This window comes from Polypterus senegalus, chromosome 6 (assembly GCF_016835505.1).
Source record: "Polypterus senegalus isolate Bchr_013 chromosome 6, ASM1683550v1, whole genome shotgun sequence".
NCBI classification, from domain to species: Eukaryota; Metazoa; Chordata; class Cladistia; order Polypteriformes; family Polypteridae; genus Polypterus; species Polypterus senegalus.
Genome location: NC_053159.1, coordinates 166,630,472 through 166,655,190, shown reverse-complemented (window position 1 = coordinate 166,655,190; position 24,719 = coordinate 166,630,472). Strand labels below are relative to the sequence as shown.

Sequence of the window (24,719 nt, the reverse complement as noted above, 5' to 3'; positions counted from 1 at the left end):
TGTGACTTTAGAACAGTTTTAGCAAGAACAGTCTGTTCTGCCCAACAAAAGTTTGTCAATTTCTTTTTATAAGTTTTATTCCCCATTCATTTATCTGTATTTAATTTTTTTTTTTGACTATGCTCCCTGAGGTTTTGACAATATTCTCTGTAAATCTACCTTTTTTGTCCACATTTTCACAATCTGTAACTCTTTGACCTGCTAATACAAAACCAACCTTTAAATATTATTATCTCCTTCAGTCCCGACATATTCAGTCAAGTTCTTCATTCTCACTAAAGGCTGCTCATCCAATGGGGAGTAAACCAGGAACACAAAAGAGAGCAAGACTGAAAATGCAGGGTCACAATTGGTGTGCTTGTTCAAATAGATCAAGGCGAGGCCAATATTGTCCAGGTGCCCTCCCAGGGCTGCCAATACTTGATGTAAAGATCCCTGAATAAGCATGTTTATTTTTTGACTTGCCCTTCTACATGTCTGCCTGTTTCACCAATATGTGTAATTAGGTTTAGAATCTCATTGTTTGATTGAGTATTACCTTTACCTGGAGAAAGAGTGTCATGTAGGAGTTGATTTTTTTTCTGTAGATTAATTTATCTTGCACACTTTATGTTTAGGTGGCACCAAACAGGAAATTTATGCGGGGAAGCTTTACCATCTGAATTTTCTAGAGGACTTGAATTTGCTCTTGTTGAATGTGAATCAGTGCTTCAAGAACAGTGCTTTCTGTGTCTTTTCCCAGCATTAATGTACGCCAGTATTTTTGGGAATGTCTCAGCAATTATCCAGAGGCTCTATTCGGGCACAGCACGGTACCACATGCAGATGCTGCGAGTAAAAGAGTTTATTCGATTCCATCAGATCCCCAATCCGCTTCGCCAGAGGCTCGAAGAGTATTTCCAGCATGCTTGGACTTACACCAATGGCATAGACATGAACATGGTATGTAGAGCAACGTTTGGATAGGATAGTAGAGTATTTAATGCTTACCATTCATTCAGTAATAAAGTTCCAGATGTTATGATAACAATACACCTTAGCTCATGCTTTGGGCTACTGAATACTTTTTAAACGACTTTCATGTTTTGTTAAAATCAGAGTAAAGTGCTCATAGGGAATGTTTGTGCTGCAACAAGTAAAAATCAGCCATTTTCTGACATGTAATATACCTCTTCAAATAGGATAAGTGTGAAAATGTCTGTAATAACTGTATTCATGGAAAACTTATCTCTGTTTTTCATTTTCTGCCTCACTGCTGCTATTATGGAATGACTTCACCCTTCTGGTAAGAACAGGAGGTATTTATTCAAAAATCTTCACTACCGCCTCTGAATGCCAGCATACCACCTGTGGGATTTCTTGGCCCATCAAGGCCACATAATGCGCTGTTGTGAAGGTTTCTTGGAGTGTGCCTAAAAGTGGTTAAACTTTTGTTGTAAAGGGTGTGCAATATGTGTTTGAAAAATGCTTGGAAAGAAACTAGCTCCTGATTTGTTTGATATTGCTCCAGTTTAGCCTCTAAAATTTTTCAGTTTTTTTTTTTTTTTCGATTATTGTTTTAATTCTGCAGGTATCCAATAATATTTCCATCCAGTAATCCATGAACCCACCTTTCATCTTTACAGGATCACAGGGAAGTATCACCAGTTTCAGCAGTACTGAGCACAAGGTAGAAACTTACTGTGGATGGCACAATAATCCATTGGCAGAACAACTCATACTCCCACCAAACCAATTTACAGGCATTTATCAACAAAACTCACAAATGTATGGAAAGGGAAAGTAAACTGAAGCATCAAAAGAAAGTATAGATGGTGACTAGGAAGACAATCAAACTAAGGTCCATGGTGTTGTAAGGCAGCAATGCTTTCCACTGCACCATACTGTACATGATCCAAAAATGTCAATGACATTAGTTATTATATTTTCAGTAAGACACAGCCAGAGTGGTCAGATGCTTATTGGACAGAGCCTTCTTGCAGATTGTAGATGCCAATTAAGGCAGGAACCTTTACAGCACATACTCAGTTCTTAGCCAAATGCACTGGACCTGTAAAATAATGAACTGTGCCCACTTAATGCCTGAGGAAGCTGCATGGCCATTGCATAGTTTACTAAAATAATTAGCACTTCTAGATCATGACCTATGCCTCCACATAATGTTTTCATGCCGTTTTATTTTAAATTCCCAATGTGAACTCTGAATTTTGAACTTAGGTAATCAATTGCCCTTTGTAATGACCGTCTTGAAAATGTTACAAAGTACAATTATTATTAAAGAATATAAAAAGTAATAATATTTGCATTTAAAAATACCGGAAAAGTACAATTCCCTATAGAATGTACCTATATACAGTAATGGGAGTAAATGTAATTTGTTTCCTTTCACCACTGTGTGGGCAACTGATAGCTTGACTGCTCATTTTAACCTTTGAGTACCAGAGGGCTTTTCAATATTTGCACTCAACGTGCCAGTTGAAAATGACTATATAATTCCTGTCTTATTTATTTTCGTTGAACCCTTTGCTGAACATATTTTATCTAATTATAAGTCTAATTATAAGGGCCAATGCCAGCAACACTGGGCACAAGGCAGGAACCAGTTCAGCACAGGGTAAATACCCACCCATACTGGGCCAATTATGAGCCAAATGCAATATTATTAATAGATGAGGTGAAATCAATGAGTGTAACTGGAGAAAAAAAATCTGTAGATATGAATAGGGCATACCAGCTCTATCTATCTATCTATCTATCTATCTATCTATCTATCTATCTATCTATCTATCTATCTATCTATCTATCTATCTATCTATCTATCTATCTATCTATCTATCGACAATGACTTGGATGGGATTCAAGCCCAGGACTCTGGAGCCGCGAAACAGCAGTATTAATTAATGCATTACTCCTTATGTTATTTTTCAAATATGATGGCATATGAATTGTGGTCACAAGCATTGCTTCACAGAATTGTTTTCTGATGCTGTTGTATGATTGCTAAGCAATATTCCTCTCTCATTCTCTGTAGGGTGCCCAGTTAAGAGAGATAGATCCACAAGCAGAAACACATTTTTCATAGCTGTTATTTATTTCTTGTTAGTCCTGCCATAATTTAGTCTGCCCGATATAAATACATTATAGTTCTGAATTTGCTTTCTCAAAAGAGACAGAAGTATGTGTTACTTAAGGGGAAAGTTAGAGTCCTCTAACATGAGATGTTATCACTTTAGTTAAGTTTCAAATATCAAGAGTCAAGAAATGGGATAATAAGAACCCTAATGCAGCCAAGAGCCCAAAAAACATTTGCTTCTGATTATGTTAAAACCTGGAGCTACGGCAACACTATAGACATGACCTGGGAATCAAGAGTGTGTGTGTGTATCCGCATAGGGGACAGATAATAATAAATAAATATATATAGCATTTAGCATATATAGCAATTGTTCATTTCTTGTCTGCCTGTAATTTGCCTAAAGTGAAGGAAAATAAAATACCTGTAATGTGAAATTGAATGAGATTCCATCAGACTTGGTACAGATTTGTTTCTATAGGATTTTCCTGTGTTCCTATGTTATCTCATACTGTTGTCGTCTACATTGACAAGTGTTCTGCTGTATGCAATCTTCAAAAAAGAAAACCAAAATGCGTGTTCTTTAAATGACCTCCTACCTCCAGGGAGAATATTACTTGAAAACATTCCACTGTTAATTAATTAGCAAGAGAGGAAAGTCTTAAAGAAATTGAGCAGATTGAAAAACATGCATGTGTGTGCTGAATAAATGTACAAAGTAGGACATTATATGCTTTTATAATAAGAAAAATCAAACAGTAGTAGCTTAACTTCTTAAGTACAACTAGCTGTGCTATGAAACTTAAGTAATAAATGTAGACCTCAGCGTTAACATTTTCAGTTCATTATACAATGCATATGTCTTTTACATGGTATTTGGAATGGGATTCATAAAAGCAGCGTTAAAGATTGTGACATGCCATTAATTGGAATAACAAATGCAATGCATTTTATTACTATAAACAAATAGACACATTCTTTTATTAAGGCAGATACTGCTACTACTACTACTACCTCTGCTATTTGGGACAGTTGAGCCCAAAGTTTTAGCTACAAGTGCTTTGGTAAGTTATTGTAGGTGTAAAAGAAGGTTCCCCAAACAGAGCTCACAAGATCACAAGCCCTTCATGGCATCACAAGCTCCACTGCTCCATTTGCAACACTCTACATGTTCAGTATAAGATTTCGTTCACATGGGTGGATGTTTGTGAGCAACTGTTGCCTTGCTGTCACAGCTTCACAAAGAGTTGGGTTCAAATACCAGCTCCAACATGAAAGTATATTTGCACATTTTATGGGTTTTTCTCCATATAATCTGGATTTCTTCCCTGTTTGAAAAACCCTGTGTGTGTAGTGGTGATGATGAGCAGAAACAAAGTGGGCGTTGACACAAAGTGAGATCAGGTGATGTCACCAGGAAGAACAATGCTCACAGTGTTCAGAGATGGCTCTGTGCGGCTGACTGATGGAGATCTTCATTTAACTTATGAACCAAAGGGATTGCATCTGAGTCAGATGTTGTGGGTGGAAGACTTGCCACTGGCACTTCTCCTCAGTGCAAATCTTCAAACTGAGGCAATTGACAACAAGGGTGGGATTTGCACTGTGGGTAGGTAAAGTATAGTGGCAATGTTATATGGAAATGTTGGGGTCTGAAAGCAAAAGAGATCAGAAAAACATGACTAGGAATCACAGCATTCACAGTGTTCAGAGACAGGGTCTATGAGGTTGACTAATGGAGATCCATTTAGCTCATGCTGGAAAGAGCTCTCTTCTAACCCCACCTTTTTGGGTTAAAGACACCACTGGCAGTTCACCATAGCACAAGTCTTTAAGGCCATACAGTGAGTTATTGTGAGAACATGCATCGGCGTCCCTTTAACTTAGGATCCTTCAGATCCTGGAAGGCCTCACTGGTGATTACATCAACCACTTCTTCATTACTAATCCATTACCACTATCATTTTGTCTTCATTTTACCTTATTGGCTTCTTAGGATTCCGTTTTTTCATAAACCAGCATCAAAATAATAATAATGAGATGCAAATTGGCCAATTAAATGATTACCAACTAACATTATTGAATATCTGTTCCAATAAAATATTTAAATAGAAAGGTGAAGGTCTTAGAAATATCAATCTGTTCTGGTCCAAAAGACATTTTAATAGTGTTCTCAGAAACAAAAAAAAACATCAGTATAATATTGCAGAATAAGGGCATTTATACGGCATAGAGCTAATTATCAGGAGTGGCTTCTAATTAAGAAACTGGTCAGAGTGAAAATGATGGCGCTCTGGGAGCATAGTTTTAACTTCCTTGAGATAGCTAGTTATCTAACATACCAAAGAAAGGTTTGGACAAATCCAGAAATTGTCATGTTTTTAATTGAAATTTCTCTCCCAGTCAGATCCAGTTTGTTCGTTTCTCTGAAGACAGCAATAGACACCTTTGTGTCTGTCACACCAAAAATCCTTCATTCTACCAAAAAAAAACATAGGCTGACATGTTTCTTGAGAAAGCTGCTTCATTTTGGCAATTTTTGAACCCAAAGCTCAACTTTAGGAATGTCAGTGTCTTGCAGTCGAAGTGAACAGAATAGCAAGTTTCATTGGATCTAATACCAATACAAAGGTTTCTCTAATAACAAATTAGCATTTAAAATGACTAGTTCAGAGGGAGTTGACCATTAGGACACTGAAGGAATGGCTGCTGGAAATGGGGCTTTATATATGTGAATCATATGTGAATAATAAATCACAAAATCAGTCATTTCAAGCAGTAATGGTCACTGGCAACACTAATAATGTCTTAAATGTATTTTTAAATCAGTTTAATCGTATCTTGATAAAAAAAAGGTATTGATTTCTATCAAAAACATGAACATTTGTGTGTTTGTGCAACCTTTTGACTGTTAGTGTATAGATTCACTTGCTTCTTAAGAAAAAATACATTGAAGAGTTCTGGATTTTGAAAAGCAAGTCACTTCAGACTACAGTAAATATGGAAGAAGATGATCCGCTGTGGCGACCCCTTACGGGAGCAGCCAAAAGAAGAAGAAGAAAATTACAGTATATTCCATTAGCAGTAATTATTTACTAATTTAGAAAGGAACAGGAAAGAGCAACTACTATGGCCCTTCAGGATCTGATTTTAAAAACCCTGCCATAGATAGACCAGTGCTCTGTCTAACGCACATTTCTTGCCTTGCATGTAATTGTTACTTTTATAGGGTGTTAACTTATTGACCCAAAACTTAATTAAGCTGGTTCAGCAATTAATGGCTGGATGAGTATACAGTATATGTGAAGTATTTGTTTATCTATTTTGACTTTTTCACATTTAATGTGTCACAGCAAGAAACATGACATTTACATGACATTACATTTTGGATTTGTCATTGATCAGCACAAAAAATATGTTAAAATGAAAAAAAATAATTTAAAAGTAGCAGACTCATGCTGTCCTGCGACATCTTGAAAGTAGGTCAAAGTGCTCAGTGCAGTACTTGGAACTCGGCCTGTAAGTTTAGCTAGAGATACATTGAAAGTTTGCAGCTGGGTGATTTGGATTAACCCAGTAAGAGAAGGCATGACAAAGCAGGGGTGAGAGGTCATGTAATTCGAATAAATCTATTGTAATGTCTGTTAGTAAAGTGCTGAAGAATTGTCAACACACAAGCAGCAGAGCTGACAAGTGCATTCATAAACATTAATCAGAATCATAAATCCAGAAACACATTCAGTAAATCCAGACATCTAAAACAGCAGACCTGGAAAATCATGACATTACATTGAGACTGTGAAGACTTAAAAAATATCATTAAGATGCAAGACATATGCTCCATTGTTTATTTCCTCACATATTGTGACTGATGCACAGCAAGTATTGATTCTCTTCCCAATTAAAACGGCAGAACTGGCTGCAAGAAGATCGTATTCTAAGCAGCCATAGGCAGAGCTCTGGTAATTCCAGTAATACAGTTTATCATGAAATAGAAAATAAATGATTTAAATAATATTCACTCACATTGCTACAATGTACTTATATAGGCTCTAATGCAGCCACTTGCTATTAACTTTCATATATCTAATTTAATGGAGTCTCAGAAGTGCTTCTGATCCCCCAGTCCATGTGATTTCCTGGCACTTCCGGGTCGGGTGAACTCTTTTTCTTTAGCCCAGAAATACTTTATTTCTTCCGTCCTCATCACTGTGATGTTCTTCTGGGCTGTATGGAAAATATAAGTCTCTGGGCCTCCTTGCAGCGCCCCCTGGCGGCCCCGACGTTATCCAGCAGGGCTGTGCATTAAAACTCCAAATACCATGATGCCCTGCTGGAACTCAGGGCATATCCACGTCTCAGGGAGGGCTCCATCTGGCGGCTTGGGGGTATTGACCGGGGTAAGTTGCTGGCTATAGTCCACAAGGTGTATTTACACATAACTTATTTTTCCAATCTACCCCCCTGAAAAGTTGTTCCATTAGCCCTTGAAAGGTTGCTCTGGCATTGTTTAACACAAATGGCATTGCTTTGAAATAATATACACTGACTGACTAGACTGGAAAGCAATAGTACTGAAGGCTTCTGCACCATGTAAAGATTATAAAATGTCATGAACTACTGGCAGAGGGTATCCATCCGTGTTAGGTTTCACATTTAACCCTTGATGATCCACACAGAGCCTGTAGGTGCCATCAGGCTTTGGCTTGAGAACAAGAGAAGAAGAAAATCCTGAGGGAGATGGTTCACTGATGCCCTCCTTTAACATTTTAGCTACCCATTCCTTAATGACCTTTCATTTTGCTGGATATATTACTCAGGTTAACTCTTGGAAAGGGGCTTTGTTATCACAACATATCATATTCATTTGACCAATGTGTTCCATCCAAACATCAGACCAGTTACATAACAGGGGTTGTACTTTAATGGGTCGTTCATGAATACTGACCTCCACAGGATTCACTACCTCATAAATGCTGCACCTGGGCACTTTATATCCTTCTGTGTCTTTCCCTTTAATGAATACACCTCACTAGTCTAGTATTATATATATGAACAGAAATCTTTGAAGAGTGAGGAGCCATGGCTGCACTTGCAATACAAGAGGACCTCACCAACTTTGTGTTATTCAGAGGTCATGTTTTGGGAGATGATTTAGAATTTTCGATTTAGGCTGATTAGTTTATCCCATCCTTGAGACCTTTAGTATGCGTAATCACACTATTCCAGCATAGATGTAAATCCTCTTTCTGCTTAAATTATTTGCAATAGAGACCTTTCAGAGAGATCTTATAGATAGACCAGGGGTATGTCAGCCTGCTCACATTCAAATCTTGCCTGTTTACCTGATTTTAGTTTGATTTGACTGCCACTGTCACTACCAAGCAATAAATTTAGATTTTCCAGTAAATGTAATACTCAGAGTTTAAGTAAAATATTTGGTCTGGTCCCTGCCTCTGTCATCATAACCTCTATCTTATTTGAATATAAATTTTTGTTTTTCTCGGTACTTGGTATTCACTTACTAATTTAACAGAGTTAATCATGAGTGATTTTGTACCATTGTTATGACATTATATTTCAAACTATAGGAATATATGAGTGTGTTATATGGGTACCGGTGAGATGCTTGTTCTTGTGATTTTTGAGTTATAAACAATTCACGAATGGGATGGATTTATAAAGTTTTATCTATGTATATATACATGTTATTAATCATTTGTGGAAACTTGTAGAAATTACACATACATTTAGATTTAGGATCATTCATTCTTCTTGGCTAACGATATTTAATGATCAGGAAGGTTGCTTTCCCAAAGCAAGGCTCTTCAATGCACAGGAGTGTGCCAACTCCTATGATTTGCCCAATTAAAGGAATACTCAGCTGCATAATTTCTGGTAATGACCACAAATCCAGCTACAGTCACACTAGAGTGGCTTAAAAAATTAAACAAATCATTGATTTAGTCTTACAAATGGCTTGACCTCAGGACAATCAAGAAAATGAGACAGAAATTGGTAGGTAATGTTTACTTATAGTAGTCATTCAACCTCAGGATGTTTCAGCAATTCTTATTTAGAAATAACTGCTAGAAACAAGTGAAAGCTGTTCACGAAATAATGGATCTTTTTAGAACATAAAACGTTTGAAATTTGGCAAAAAAGAGAAGAACATTCAGTCCATCAAGCCTGATTGTTTAGCTAATAGCAAAGATGTCCCAATAGTATATCCAGATACTTTTTCAAAGTTGTCAAGGGTTCTCCTTCAGCTACATAGTTTGATGGTTTGTTCCAGATTCCAGAAGAAGTGCTTCCTTGCTTCAGTATGAAATACACTTCCCTTCACTTTCCACTGATGCCCTTGGGTATGAGATTCACTGTTGAACTAGATGAAAGATTTTTTTCTGGATGTACTTTATCAAAGCCTTTGAGAATTCTGATATTGTTCTCCTCTGCACAGCTTCAAGTCCTGCTGTCTTTTTTATTGCAGTGACCAGAACTGCATGCAGTATTGCAGATGTGTTCTCACTAGTACATTATATATAATCCAGGCATAATTTGTATGCAACAGTTTTTACAATAACCTAACATTTTATTAGCCCTTTTTAATAGCTCTTGAAGAAAATGTGTCAAAATAAACCACTATAAACATTTCAGAGGTTGCTTCCTATAGGACAGTGTCTCCCATCTTATATTTATAACTGATGTTCTTTTTGCCCAAATGTAGCACTTTGCACTTTTCTATATTACTTTTGGTGAAAGGGAAGAACAGACTGACTTCTAAGAAAATAGTTTTACAAGTGGGTCTTCCAGTTGTCCAATTACAACCTTTGCATACTGCTCCAGTTCAGTTAACTTTTTTTTTAACTTTCAGTTAAATATTTTTATACAGTGTATAAATAATCAACTTAATCTTGGTCACTCTTCCAGCCATAGAGACTTTTCTTCAGTGCTGGATAGTGATGTCACTGTAAGCTCAATACCAACATTTCACACTTTAGGTCATTTACATTCCATATATAATTATCCATTAACTGTGATGGTTTCAAATTTATATATATCCATCCAATTGTTAAACCTGCTTTATAAAATTACTGGGTCATAGGGCCTATATCAACAAAACTAGCCCCAAGGCCATAACAGTCATTGATGACCACCAGTCCATTACATCTTGAAAACCATGAACAGTGCAGCTGGGAGTCTGTGCTAACTCCTGTGCCACCATTCTGTCCCACAGTGTATATATAGTTACTTTATTCACATCCTATTATGGTTTTCTTTTATTAGATATGACATATTAAGTCAAAATTGTCTGGATGCTTCAAAATTAATTATTAATGAAACTTACAAAATTTATGATTCCACAAGCATACACTGTCCACCTCCATTGTTAATAAATATTTTATAAAGCTACAGTAAAAGGTTTTAAAGGATAATTTCCTACTAGTGATGGATAAGAGGAGTTTTTTCAGCCTTTGTGTGCATGAATTTTGGTTTTGCATTTGCCCTCTGTGAGTTAGGGGGCTTGTGTAGAACTGGCACATGTTCAGGGCTGTCCTCTGCTATACTCGCAGTGTTGCCAGAATGAGCTGTGCTCCCTGTGACCCTGAATTAGAATAAGTGAATTTGAGAATGTTATGTTATGGTATCCTATGTATTAATTTTCAGTCTTCACTGTCATGAACAATCATCGGTTTATTTTGCTATAAATATCAATTAAAATGCATTACATCTTCACAACTCTGAGTTACATTAATTGGCTACTGTGTTGTGGCCCTCAAGGTTTGATAGACTGTCATCCTTGTGTGACTCCTGCCATGCACCCTAAACTGTCTGGTTAAGCTCTTTCACAACACATCTATGGATTAATTGAAACAGGTTCGGAAAACGGCTATCAAAAATGGCTCATTTTCAGGTTTGCATTAATACTCTCTACTTTATGTTTAGAGGTTGTTTCCTTAGTTCATATTAAAATAAGGAAATTTAGTAACTGCTTAAGGTAGCACAGAAGCAAAAGTGAATGCATTGCTGACTAACTTATCCAATGTCTCGGGCTTGAATCTCATACCTGTGTGAAATGTGCTTGCTTTCCGTGTGGGTTTTCCTTCCATATTCCTAAATGCATGCATATTTAGTGAATTGATGATTTTAAGTTGGCTTTGTATGAGTGTGGCTGTGCTTTGCATTTGGTTACCCAGTGATACCCTGTTAAGCTACCAAGTAGTGTGGTAGACATTAAGACGTTAGGAGCTTTCAAAACTCGACTTGATGTTTTCTTGGAGGAAACAAGTGGATAGGACTGGCGAGCTTTGTTGGGCTGAATGGCCTGTTCTCGTCCAGAGTGTTCTAATGTTCTAATGATAGATTGGCACCCTGTATAGTGTTGGTTCTCCTTTCCACGATATACTACCAAGATAGGACCCCCTACCCTGTGACCTTGAACTGAATTTTAAAATACTATGGTATGTTATAATATGAAAAAATAGTTGATGCTGAAGCAGCAGATATAAATAAACAAGCAAACAGATACATCATCATACACACCAAAATCTGTTTATTATATTTTGGAAACTTTGCAAAAAGCTGCATTATCAGAAATAAGGGAGTCCGCTTTTTTCACAACAATGATTTTGGGGCTAGGATTAGCAAATTGTTTTGAAGCATTTTTGTAATTCTGCATAGGTAAGGAGGGTATTAATACTATTATTGACATCAATCTGTTTGACTTTGCTTTGGAAAACATGAAATTACAAATATAAACTTGGAAACATTTTTATTTTGGAGTAATGTAATGCAGTAATTAAGTTCTTGATGGGTGAAAACTGTAGCTGTTCCAGGAGCTGAGACTGATATTTTGATGTTGTTTAAATGTGATTTTGATTGAAACGTGAATTGCTCTTTAAAAAGTGTATAAAAGTGACCTTCAAACTTAAATTTAATATCCAGGACTTTCATTTGTTGTATGTAATTTGCATACCATGACACTTTACTGTTATTTTTATATCATTTGCAAATTGGAGCTTACATGAAAATTCAAGCATGGACATCTCTTTAGAACATATATTTTTTTCTGTTAAGCTTACTGGTGCATATGAGAGTTGTTGCTACCCTGGAAGGAATCTTCTAATGAAGTGTTATATTTATTTATGTTTCTTGTTTGTTTCCTTTTTTTTGAATTTTATTTTTAATTATTAACTAGAAAAGATGAAAAAATAACTATGTTCACATTACAGAGAATCCCTTACCACATATCTGTTACCATCTGTTCAAAGATTTTAAGGCAGGATCACAATTTCTTAATTTTGTATGGAGTTTTGTTTTATATTATGCAATGTTAAATTACTTTAGCTTCATTTTAAATAATTTTAAAACAGCTTAAAATTTCACAAATTTCAAATTTTCAATATGTTAAATCATGCCCTGATGATGTATTTTTTCATTGAACTACACTTGATCTCCATTTCGATAAATATATGACAATTTTAAAAAATAAGCAGATAAAAAATTGCCCATTCATTCTTTCATTCATTTTTCAAACTTGCTTGCTCTGTTGGTTGATTTAATATGAGGGTAGCATGTATGCAGTTTTGAGCTATTCAAAAGACAGCACACATAGCCCAATTGTCATCAGCTTAGTTAAACATGTGTGTTCACTGCCCACAAAGCAAAGATTATGGGTCAAATGTAATGCCAGAGTGAGAGATCTCTGGAGAGCCTGCCTTTAGCTAATAGATGTCTGGAATGTCACTTCACCAATGCTGAAGGAGTCTAAGCTCATATTGGTGGTTATACTGTTACATTCGCCTCCATGCATAGCATTTTTATGAAAGCAGATGCCTTTAATCAAAGTGGCCTCATTTCCACTTTGATGTTGGCATATAGGAAAAACCTACTGCAGAAGTCCCTTACAATAATATTTACCTCTCGCTGTACAGGTAGAATGCATTTAAAATATTTGATATCTCTTGCCTTTTATGTACACCTATCATTCATCCAATGCCTTTCGTCAATGTCCTTGTGTGTCTCAACCTCTCTTGCCTGGTACTTCATCCTTCAATCATGTTAACATAAATCTTGTTTCTCGACCTTTGTCATTTTAAGACACTGTGCTTACCTTCTGTCTGGTTTTTGTCTGCCACAAATGGTAGACAGGCCCTATTTCCTGCAGCAAAAATTTTTAACCTCTTGCAAACATTTAACCTCTTTGTAGGTGACTGTCAGCATCCCTCCCAGGCCTTTTTTGGTGTCCTCATGTGTCTCAACCACTTTTGCCCAGTGCTTCCACTCACAAGCACATTTGACTAGCAGCCAAAGTAAAATTGACCAATCAGACCAAAGCAAAAACTGACCAATTAGAATGCTCGTAAGGGCCAGACACACACACACACACACACACACATGCACACATAGATAGTACAACGAAAACATTTTTTTCTATAGCACATTTTCATACAAAGGATGTAGATCAAACTGCTTTACAACATGTCAAAGTAGTCACATGCAAAGAAATTTAAATTTTGATAAGAATAATGAGTAAATTTTATACAAAAGATAAATAAATAATGCACAATTACATACAAAATATATAATTAGAAGAATTAAAGTCCTTAAATATAGAATTCTTTTTTTAAGTTTCTAAATAACAGTCCAATGAGTGAAGCTGAAGAAAATATCTGCAGGGCTTCCTGGCCAAAAGACCATCCTTTTTTGTATAGTAGACAGAGATGGAGTTCATACCAGTGAGTGAAATTGTCACCTTTTAGTTATAGAGAGGAGCCAATATGTATCCTTTTTAATGACAGTAAGAGTGATGTACTGAAATGTGGCTGTGGAAGACTTAATTTCTCAATTATGGATGCACCTGGAGGAATGTAATTAGAAGGAGCGATTTGTCTGATCTGAATCATAATGTCTGAATTTCTCAAATCAGGCAACATTCTAGTATCTCATACCAGAGAACTGGATTTGAGTAAGGTCACAGCAGGTCATGAAGACAGCAGACTACTGAATCAAAGACCCATGCATTGGAGGTCCTACCAAAAAAATGCAGTTGTGTGGGAAGGTGAGGCAGGTAGTCACTCAAAGTGATCTGAGCAAATATGAGAAACATTTACCTCAATTGAGGTTATGAATACATGATGAAAGGAGAATTTTGAGGTTATTTTGAACTTTGTAGGCTTGCTTCTCACAGTGGTGGACTTGCTAGAAGTTTAAGGTGGAGTTGGATTTATTTCAATAGTTAAGGCCACTGCGGTGGCTGAGAAACCTGACCAGAAATTCAGAATCCTTGGATATTGTTGGTGTGTCATGATTAATATAGCTGTTTAATCCTGTTCAATGAATTAGAGCCATAACAGGTTAAATTACTCAGTCAAGGTCACAGTATGGTGTCAACAGCTGCAAGCCAGAGGTAGAGACTGAAGCAATAACAAGAAACAGCATTAGCCATTCAGTTATTCAATCTAATGTCAATAATGTAGAATGTATTTCTAAAGTACTTTAGCTATCGAGAACAGCAACAGTTTTAAAGAGATGCATATTTAAAAACAATGGTTCAGCTTAGTGAGGCTGGGGACATTTTTAATAAAAAAATGCGATATTTAAAAAAAGTGGTGCATTTCGAATTTTCTATCATTAAAGAGAATAAAAATTGATTCCATACTTAGTATTACAGACTTTATTTTATATAGTACGTACAGAGTTTATTTTATGTCCTATAAAATAATCCATTCATCCATCCATTATCCAACCCACTATATCCCAACTACAGGGTCACAGGGGTCTGCTGGAGCCAATCCCAGCCAACACAGGGCACAAGGCAGGAAACAAACCCCGGGCAGGGTGCCAGCCCACCGCAGCCTATAAAATAAAAAGAGATTAAAAATAATCTACAAGTGAGACAAATTACCATAAAATTCTCAATCTTTTAATGGAACTTGTGTCTCTATAACTATACATAATACCTTTTAATGAAATATTTTATACACTTCAGTAAATATTAATAATAACTGCAACTAATTCTGTGTTTAATTTGAAATATCCTGTTTGCCACCATAGCACTGCATAACATAGTGTTTTGATGTGTGTGTTGTGATTTAAACAACAGGGTATTATTAAATTGTTTTAGTAATTAACATTAACAGAGTTAAAAATGTACTGAATATACTGTGGATAAAAGCACTGATAGTCACTGAGCTTCAGAAGTAGTGGGTTCTGAGAATGGCCAAGCAGAGCTCATTGATGCACCTTTCTACAGTATGTTCAAAAGAACATAAAGATTAACACGCACACAGATACAGACGCACACAAAAATTCACAGTTTTGCATACATAAGTATGTATTAGTGATGCCTAAAGCCTGTCATTCCTCAGTACTCCACTTAGAGACTCACTGTTTCCAGCACTAACAAATGGATGCCCCCAAGAACATGATGCCTCAAACACCATGTGGTTATATGCCACTTTCCATTGTCCTATTTCTTTTGCACTTGATCTTTCTATTGAGGTGCAACCTCTCAGCCTTGATAAAACCTTGTAGATCAGAGAAAATGATATATCTGCTGCAACAGATGCCCTCATATTTATTTTATTACTTTAATTACTCTAGATATAAAAACAAAGTACAGAGAATCTATCTATCTATCTATCTATCTATCTATCTATCTATCTATCTATCTATCTATCTATCTATCTATCTATCTATCTATCTGCTCGCTTCGCTTGCCAACCCCCCTGTGTGCGCTACGCCAACAACCAAACTTTTAATTCTCTTAGATAGGCCTCTTCATTTGGAAGAAACTCTACTTTTTCCTGATGGCAACACATATTAGATAATCTACAAGTCTCCGACATAAAGTTTAAAGCCAAACAATATCTACATACTTCTGTCATATCACCTACAGTATGTCCATGTATTCAATCTCTTTTCGCTTTTACCTTTTCGTCAATATCGCATTGAATTTTGATTCCATGTTTGGAATTACTTTGTGACAACGCAATGTATAACTGCCCATGAGTGAATATCGTTTCTTTCTCTTAACACGAACTGTGTCTGACAATAGCATTCATGCAAATGAGAAATAAATTGAACTGTGTGCATGGCTGTAAATGTTTTAGATGTGTACGGACTTTTCCAAATCTCTTTGTATAAAGTCTTGTCTCACAGGCTTGAAAATTTCTCTTGTGGTATTTCACTTTCATCAAACAACCAATCTTTTAATTCTCGCGGATATGCCTCTTCATTGGGGAGAAACACTACTTTTCCCTGATGGCAACACGAATTAGACGATCTACAAGTCTCCGACCTAAAGTTTAAATCTGAACAATATATTCAATCTCTTTTCGCTGTTCTTTTATTTTGCTGACTAATAATTTCCATTTGTTTGTGCTAAAGCGATCTTTACTATCATTTTTTTGAGACTTTCGAATTTTCATACTTACATTATCTCTAACCTGCCTCTGCATGTGTATTGCGCCAACGTTTTTGAATTCTTTACGATGTTCTACTTTGTTATCTACTCTTTGTCTTTTATTTCTGGCCCCGGGCGTGGTTAACTCTCTTGGCACAAAGTCTCGTCTCGCGGGACGTGAAAATGTCTCTCTTCAAAAAATCACATCTTGTCGCAGGATAAAAAGTATTGTCTCCCAAGATTTTTTAATTATAATAGAGATATATATGTGTATATATATCCACCCATCCATTATCCAACCTGCTATAACCTACCTACAGGGTTAAGCACACCCTAGGGACAATTTAGAATTGCCAATACACCTAACCTCCATGTCTTTGGACTGTGGGAGTAAACCGGAGGAAACCCATGCAGACACAGGGAGAACATGTAAACTCCACGCAGGGAGGACCCGGGAAGCGAACCCAGCTGCATATATATATATTGTATACAGTGCATCCGCAAAGTATTCATAGCACATCACTTTTTCAACATTTTTTAATGTTACAGCCTTATTCCAAAATGGATTAAATTCATTTTTTTCCTCAGAATTCTACACACAACACCCCATAATGACAACATAAAAAAAGTTTACTTGAGATTTTTGTAAATTTATTGAAAATAAAAAAATTGAGAAAGCACATGTACATAAGTATTCACAGCCTTTGCCATGAAGCTCAAAATTGAGCTCAGGGCGCATCCTGTTTCCCCTGATCATCCTTGAGATGTTTCTGCAGCTTAATTGTAGTCCACCTGTGGTAAATTCAGTTGATTGGACATGATTTGGAAAGTCACACACCTGTCTATATAAGGTCCCACAGTTGACAGTTCATGTCAGAGCACAAACCAAGCATGAAGTCAAAGGAATTGTCTGTAGACCTCCTAGACAGGATTGTCTCGAGGCACAAATCTGGGGAAGATTACAGAAAAATTTCTGCTGCTTTGAAGGTCCCAATGAGCACAGTGGCCTCCAACATCCGTAAGTGGAAGAAGTTCGAAACCACCAGATCTCTTCCTAGAGCTGGCCGGCCATCTAAACTGAGCGATCGGGGGAGAAGGGCCTTAGTCAGGGAGGTGACCAAGAACCCGATGGTCACTCTGTCAGAGCTCCAGAGGTCCTCTGTGGAGAGAGGAGAACCTTCCAGAAGGACAACCATCTCTGCAGCAGTCCACCAATCAGGCCTGTATGGTAGAGTGGCCAGACGGAAGCCACTCCTTAGTAAAAGGCACATGGCAGCCCGCCTGGAGTTTGCCAAAAGGCACCTGAAGGACTCTCAGACCATGAGAAACAAAATTCTCTGGTCTGATGAGACAAAGATTGAACTCTTTGGTGTAAATGCCAGGCATCACTTTTGAAGGAAACCAGGCACCGCTCATCACCAGGCCAATATCATCCCTACAGTGAAGCATGGTGGTGGCAGCATCATGCTGTGGGGATGTTTTTCAGCGGCAGGAACTGGGAGACTAGTCAGGATAAAGGGAAAGATGACTGTAGCATTGTACAGAGACATCCTATATGAAAACCTGCTCCAGAGCACTCTTGACCTCAGACTAGGGTGATGGTTCATCTTTCAGCAGGACAACGACCCTAAGCACACAGCCGAGATATCAAAGGAGTGGCTTCAGGACAACTCTATGAATGTACTTGAGTGGCCCAGCCAGAGCCCAGGCTTGAATCTGATTGAACATCTCTGGAGAGATCTTAAAATGGCTGTGCACCGACGCTTCCCATCCAACCTGATGGAGCTTGGGAGGTGCTGCAAAGAGGAATGGGTGAAACTGGCCAAGGATAGGTGTGCCAAGCTTGTGGCATCATATTCACAAAGACTTTTGAGGCTATAATTGCTACCAGAGGTGCATCGACAAAGTATTGAGCAAAGGCTGTGAATACGTATGTACATGTGATTTCTCAGTTTTTTTTATTTTTAATTAATTTGCAAAATCTTCAAGTAAACTTTTTTCACATTGTCATTATGGGGTGTTGTGTGTAGAATTCTAAGGAAAGAAATGAATTTAATCCATTTTGGAATAAGGCTGTAACATACCAAAATGTGGAAAAAGTGATGCGCTGTAAATACTTTCCGGATGCACTGTATATAACGCTGTATATAGTCTTATAAAAGCTTACTGAAAATCACAAATGTCAAGTTGTGGATGCTGTTCTAAGTTGCTGTTTGATTCAGCAGTTGATGTGATGCATGAGTTATGCTCTTCAACGTTCAGATGAAACACTTTACCTGGTTAATTCTGACATGTCTTGGTCCTTCAGACAAGTCATTATTTTTATTGAAATCACACGTGGGATTCCAGAACATGTGATATTGCACACATATGATTGGCTAGCTCTCCTAGTGATTGGTGGCTCTTCACAAAAACTTGAATCCTCAGTATATCTGTACAATCTAATACTGCATCAATTTTCTGTTATGATTAAGTTCTAAACTGACTGTATGTTTTAGACTAAAAGCACCATTAATCCTTGGAATAAAAAACAAATACATTCAAGTTATAAATTACTGGTAAAATGCTGAAAGAATGTATAAATGTATTTGGGTCATAAATTATTAGTCCACAAGAGAGGATGCTTTCAATGTAAATTGGCCCTGTACATTAGATAGTTAAATTGCCTTAAGGGTCCTGTAAAGTCCTTTGTAAATTAGTTAACCATGGTCCATTTGATCAAAATTTAAAAACTAAGCAAAAAATAAAATATTTTTTTAAAATAAGAAGTGTGCAGTTTCAAATGACAATTTTATTCTCCAGGACAGCTTGCAACTGAGTTCTCAGGGTCAAAGAAGAAGTGTGAATAACATTATTGATGTCTTATGGAGGAGTGCAGGTTAGGGCTCACAATGTCTTACTGTCGAACGCTATAACTGTACATAAACAGATGTGTTCTGATTCACTGTCCTATTAGAGATGAGCAGCAAATTTATTTAGTTATTTTATGAGAATGTTTAAACAATTAATCTAATAAGTTAATACCAATAAAAAACATTTTGGAAAAATATATGGGCAGCTCTTGAAATTTATAGGATAACTAATAATTATCAAGCTCACACTTTGGAATGCAAACATCCATCCATCCATTTTCCAACCCGTTGAATCTGAACACAGGGTCACGGGAGTCTGCTGGAGCCAGTCCCAGCCAACACAGGGCACAAGGCAGGAACCAATCCTGGGCAGGGCCCCAACCCACCACAGGACACACACACCCACACTCTCACGAAAATTTAGAATCACCAATCCACCTAACCTGCATGTCTTTGGACTGTGGGAGGAAACCCACGCTAAAACAGGGAGAACATGCAAACTCCACGCAGGGAGGACCCGGGAAGCGAACCCGGGTCTCCTAACTGCGAGGCAGCAGCGCTACCACTGTGCCACATTCAATGCCATAATTTTAGACGCTTCTGGTTAACAAATAATATTTGTGTAATTAAATGTTACTTGTTTTTCAAGCTGGTTTAATCTAATTATAAGTTTGTAAGGGCTCAGAAACTTGTCTTAGCAGCTTCACGCATAAGATGAACCTCCATGACACAGGGTGTCGGTCGGTCACATATATGCCAATTTACAGTAATCAATTAACCTAACCTGCATTTCTTTTTATGTATGTGTACCCAGGTAAAATCACATTCAAAGATAAAGTTACATGAAATAGTCTGAAACTCCATCCATTCATTGCCTCAACACACATTAAACAGCCATGTAATGGCAGTGTCTGCTACTGCAGCTACCCAAAAGTGGAATGCCAGAACATCACAGGGAACACATACACATAACCAAACGTTGGTGGCCAGTTTTCAACTCCCCACTCGACCTGGCCTGCATATATTTGTTTTGTGGAAAAACTAAGGAAAACCTAGGAAACCTCAAAACAATAAGCAGGCTCCATATGGGCAGTGAACAGACTGTGATTTGAAAGCAATTTGAATGTGATTTGAAAGAGATCCATCACAAAATTTCAAATGAAAGATCAATTGTTTTTATATTTAAATTACTTCAGCTGGTGCCCTGTCACTTGCACCTCAGGAACATCATCCAGTGGCTTAGCCAAAGTTCATTGCACTGGGATCACTTTGGTTCTTATATAACATGAATAAGTTAATAATAACACAAGTTCAGTCTACAAAGAAAGACTGAGAAATTTGTAAAGATTAAAGCAGTTGCTTCATAATTCTTGAACCATGCTTGAATTCCTTCTCTATGTGGAGTTTATATTTTCTCCCAGTGTTTACAAGATTTTCTTTCAGGAAATTCTTTCTAGAGACAGTAAACGTTTTTTTTTTTTTTTCATTTTTTCATTTTTTTTTTCATTTTAATAACTATTTAATTTAATATTGTTTCTTTGTATCAGTATACTGCTGCTGGATTATGTGAATTTCCCCTTGGGATTAATAAAGTATCTATCTATCTATCTATCTAAATGGGGACCTAAATAATTTCAATTATGTGAATTCACTTTGGTAATGACTGGTGGCTTAGGGTTGGGCCCTGCATTCTGTCCATTGTTAGTGTTTAAGCTTTAATCTCCCGTGATACTAAATGGAAGAAAGAAGAACATAGTAAAAGACCTGACTAGGAAGACTTAAGGAATAGATGGTTAAAATTTTGAAGGAGATCAATAATGCAGAGGACAGATTTTACTATATTGTTCCTTCAAAAAAGAAAGCTGCTTAAAATTAAATTTTAGAAATGTTTCCTCACATGGAGAACAGTACTCTCATGAAGTTTATTAGCCAAAACTGGGTTTAGAGTGGAATTTAGGGAAACATAACAGTCCAATTCAACTATTTTGGGCACAGTGAAGTACAGTGGGATGCAAAAGTTTGGGCAACCTTGTTAATAGTCATTATTTTCCTGTATAAATCGTTGGTTGTTACGATAAAAAATGTCAGTTAAATATATCATATAGGAGACACACACAGTGATATTTGAGAAGTGAAATGAAGTTTATTGGATTTACAGAAAGTGTGCAATAATTGTTCAAACAAAATCAGGCAGGTGCATAAATTTGGGCACTGTTGTCATTTTATTGATTCCAAAACGTTTAGAACTAATTATTGGATCTCAAATTGGCTTGGTAAGCTCAGTGACCCCTGACCTACATACACAGGTGAATCCTATAATGAGAAAGAGTATTTAAGGGGATCAATTGTAAGTTTCCCTCCTCTTTTAATGTTCTCTGAAGAGTAGCAACATGGGGGTCACAAAACAACTCTCAAATGACCTAAAGACAAAGATTGTTCACCATCAAGGTTTAGGGGAAGGATACAGAAAGCTGTCCCAGAGATTTAAGCTGTCTGTTTCCACAGTTAGGAACATATTGAGGAAATGGAAGACCACAGGCTCAGTTCAAGTTAAGGCTGAAAGTGGCAGACCAAGAAAGATTTCGAAAAGACAGAAGCGACGAATGGTGAGAACAGTCAGAGTCAACCCACAGACCAGCACCTACAACATCATCTTGCAGCAGATGGAGTCACTGTGCATCGTTCAACCATTCGGCGCACTTTACACAAGGAGATGCTGTATGCAAGAGTGATGCAGAGGAAGCCTTTTCTCCGCCCACAGCACAAACAGAGCCGCTTGAGGTATGCTCAAGCACATTTGGACAAGCCAGCTTCATTTTGGAATAAGGTGCTGTGGACTGATGAAACTAAAATTGAGTTATTTGGGCATAACAAGGGGCGTTATGCATGGAGGAAAAAGAACACAGCATTCCAAGAAAAACACCTGCTACCTACAGTAAAATATGGTGGTGGTTCCATCATGCTTTGGGGCTGTGTGGCCAGTGCAGGGACTGGGAATCTTGTCAAAGTTGAGGGACGCATGGATTCCACTCAGTATCAGCAGATTCTGGAGACCAATGTCCAGGAATCAGTGACAAAGCTGAAGCTGTGCCGGGGCTGGATCTTTCAACAAGACGACCCGAAACACTGCTCAAAATCCACTAAGGCATTCATGCAGAGGAACAAGTACAACGTTCTGCAATGGCCATCTCAGTCCCCAGACCTGAATATAATTGAAAATCTGTGGTGTGAGTTAAAGAGAGCTGTCCATGCTCGGACGCCATCAAACCTGAATGAACTAGAGATGTTTTGTAAAGAGGAATAGTCCAAAATACCTTCAACCACAATCCAGACTCTCATTGGAACCTACAGGAAGCATTTAGAGGCTGTAAATTCTGCAAAAGGCGGATCTACTAAATATTGATTTAATTTCTTTTTTGTGGTGCCCAAATTTATGCACCTGCCTGATTTTGTTTGAACAATTATTGCACACTTTCTGTAAATCCAATAAACTTCATTTCACTTCTCAAATATCACTGTGTGTGTCTCCTATATGATATGTTTAACTGATATTTGTTTATCGTAACAACCAATGATTTATACAGGAAAATAATGACTATTAACAAGGTTGCCCAAACTTTTGCATCCCACAGTAAATGTGAACTGGCAAATCAATGTCCAATTCTCATCCAAAGTTTTTCCTAAATTTTTGAAAATTAAAAGGTGTAGTTAGGCCCATTTCAACATTTAAAATAACTATCAGCCATAGGAATCCAAATCCTAATACAAAACAGAGTTCTGAGCCACATTCATATTTCTATTTGTTTTATTGCAAGTAGTATTGTATATGGTTTCACTGCCTAAGGAAAAGATTTCTCTTAGTTTAAATGGAACACTAAGGTGGCTCCCACTGTTTCACACTCTGGATTTGACTTTGGAGGGTTTCTAACTATGTGACCCGCCATTGCTACCACACTCACTGCCACTGATGGAACCACTATTTGATTTTTTTTTCACCACCATATAGAGAAAGCATGGAGTGATATCTGTAAAAAGTATTAAAGTAAATTAGAATCGATTTTCCTTGCAATAAAATTCCACTACTAATGCAGTAAGCAGAAAGGTGTCTCAAAGGAGAACCCAGCAGAGCACATAATTTGGTGTTAACTGCTTTTATTCTTGGCTTCATTAACTGCTGCTGGATCGATGGTAATGCCAGGTAGTAATTGGAACTTGAGGCCCCATAACTTTACATTGTGTTCATATAATTTAATTTGGTTGATTCTTTTGTGATTAGTTTACATGTTGCTGACATCTTTGTCCAAGTTGACTTCAAAGATGATGAGGCAGTATAATGGCTTGCATACTTTTTCACAATTAATTAATTAAAATAAGCTTGCTTGGGTTCTCACAGTGAGTTAGAGTTCAGGATTGAACCAAATTTCATGTTTATTAAAGGTCAATGCCTTTAAAAACTAAACCACATTTTGTGCTATGCTAACTGGTCTTATTGGAAAGGCTCACAATACTTCAAAAAATATCTGAACAAACTGTGTATGGAACACTTTTGATAACCAGTATATAAATGTTTCATTTTTTGGAGGGCAGATGTTAATCAGACATAGAAAAATACAAACTCCAGATTCAGACTTTTTGAAAAGTAAAGTATACTCACTGAGCAATTTGTTAGGAACACCTGTGCACCTGCTTATATCCATGCAGGTTTCTAATCAGCCAATCATTTGGCTGCACAATGCATAACAGCAGCACAATGCATAAAATCTTGCAGTCACAGGTCAGATGATTCAGTTGATGTTTACATCAAACACCAGAATGGTGAAAAATGTGGTCTCAGTGATTTTGACTGTGGCATGATTGTTGGTGCCAGACTGGCTTGGTTTAATATCTTTGTAACTGCTGATCTCCTGGGATTTTCATGCACAATAGTCTCAAGAGTTTACACAGAATGGGTAAGAAAAAACAAAACATGTTTAGTGATCAGAACTTCTGCAGACAGAAACATCTTGTTTATGTGAAAGGTCAGAAAAGAGTGACCAGACTGGTTCAAACTGACAGAAAGGCAATGGTAACTCAGATAACCGCTCCGTACAACTGTAATGAGCTGAAAACAATATCAGAATCCACAACACGTCACACCTTGATATGGATGAGATACAATAGTAGAAGATCTTGATATTTCCATTCCTGTTAGCCCAGAACAGAAAGCTGAGGCTGCAGTCGGAACAAGTTTACCAAAACTGGCAGTTGAAGACTGGAAAAATGGAGCCTGGTCTGAAAATTTTGATTTCTGCTAAGACACACAGATGATATGGTCAGAATTTGGTACCAGCAGCAAGAATCCATACCCTTTACCTCAACCGGCCAAGCTGGTGGTAATGTAATTATG

General features: G+C 37.2%; 1 protein-coding gene and 1 pseudogene across 3 annotated transcripts in view; both read left to right on the top strand.

The window, feature by feature from the left end:
- The window catches only part of LOC120531779 (potassium voltage-gated channel subfamily H member 7-like), a 440,320-nt gene that overhangs the window by 307,065 nt on the left and 108,536 nt on the right, over window positions 1-24,719 (top strand). For 2 of the 3 annotated variants that reach the window (XM_039757501.1, XM_039757500.1), the window contains exon 10: window positions 743-942. In XM_039757501.1, coding sequence (XP_039613435.1) covers window positions 743-942 — 200 coding nt within the window. Of the gene's footprint in view, window positions 1-742; window positions 944-24,719 lie in introns of all 3 variants that reach the window. The other variant, XM_039757502.1, reaches the window with a different exon arrangement.
- On the top strand, window positions 8,842-8,988 carry LOC120531993 (annotated as a pseudogene).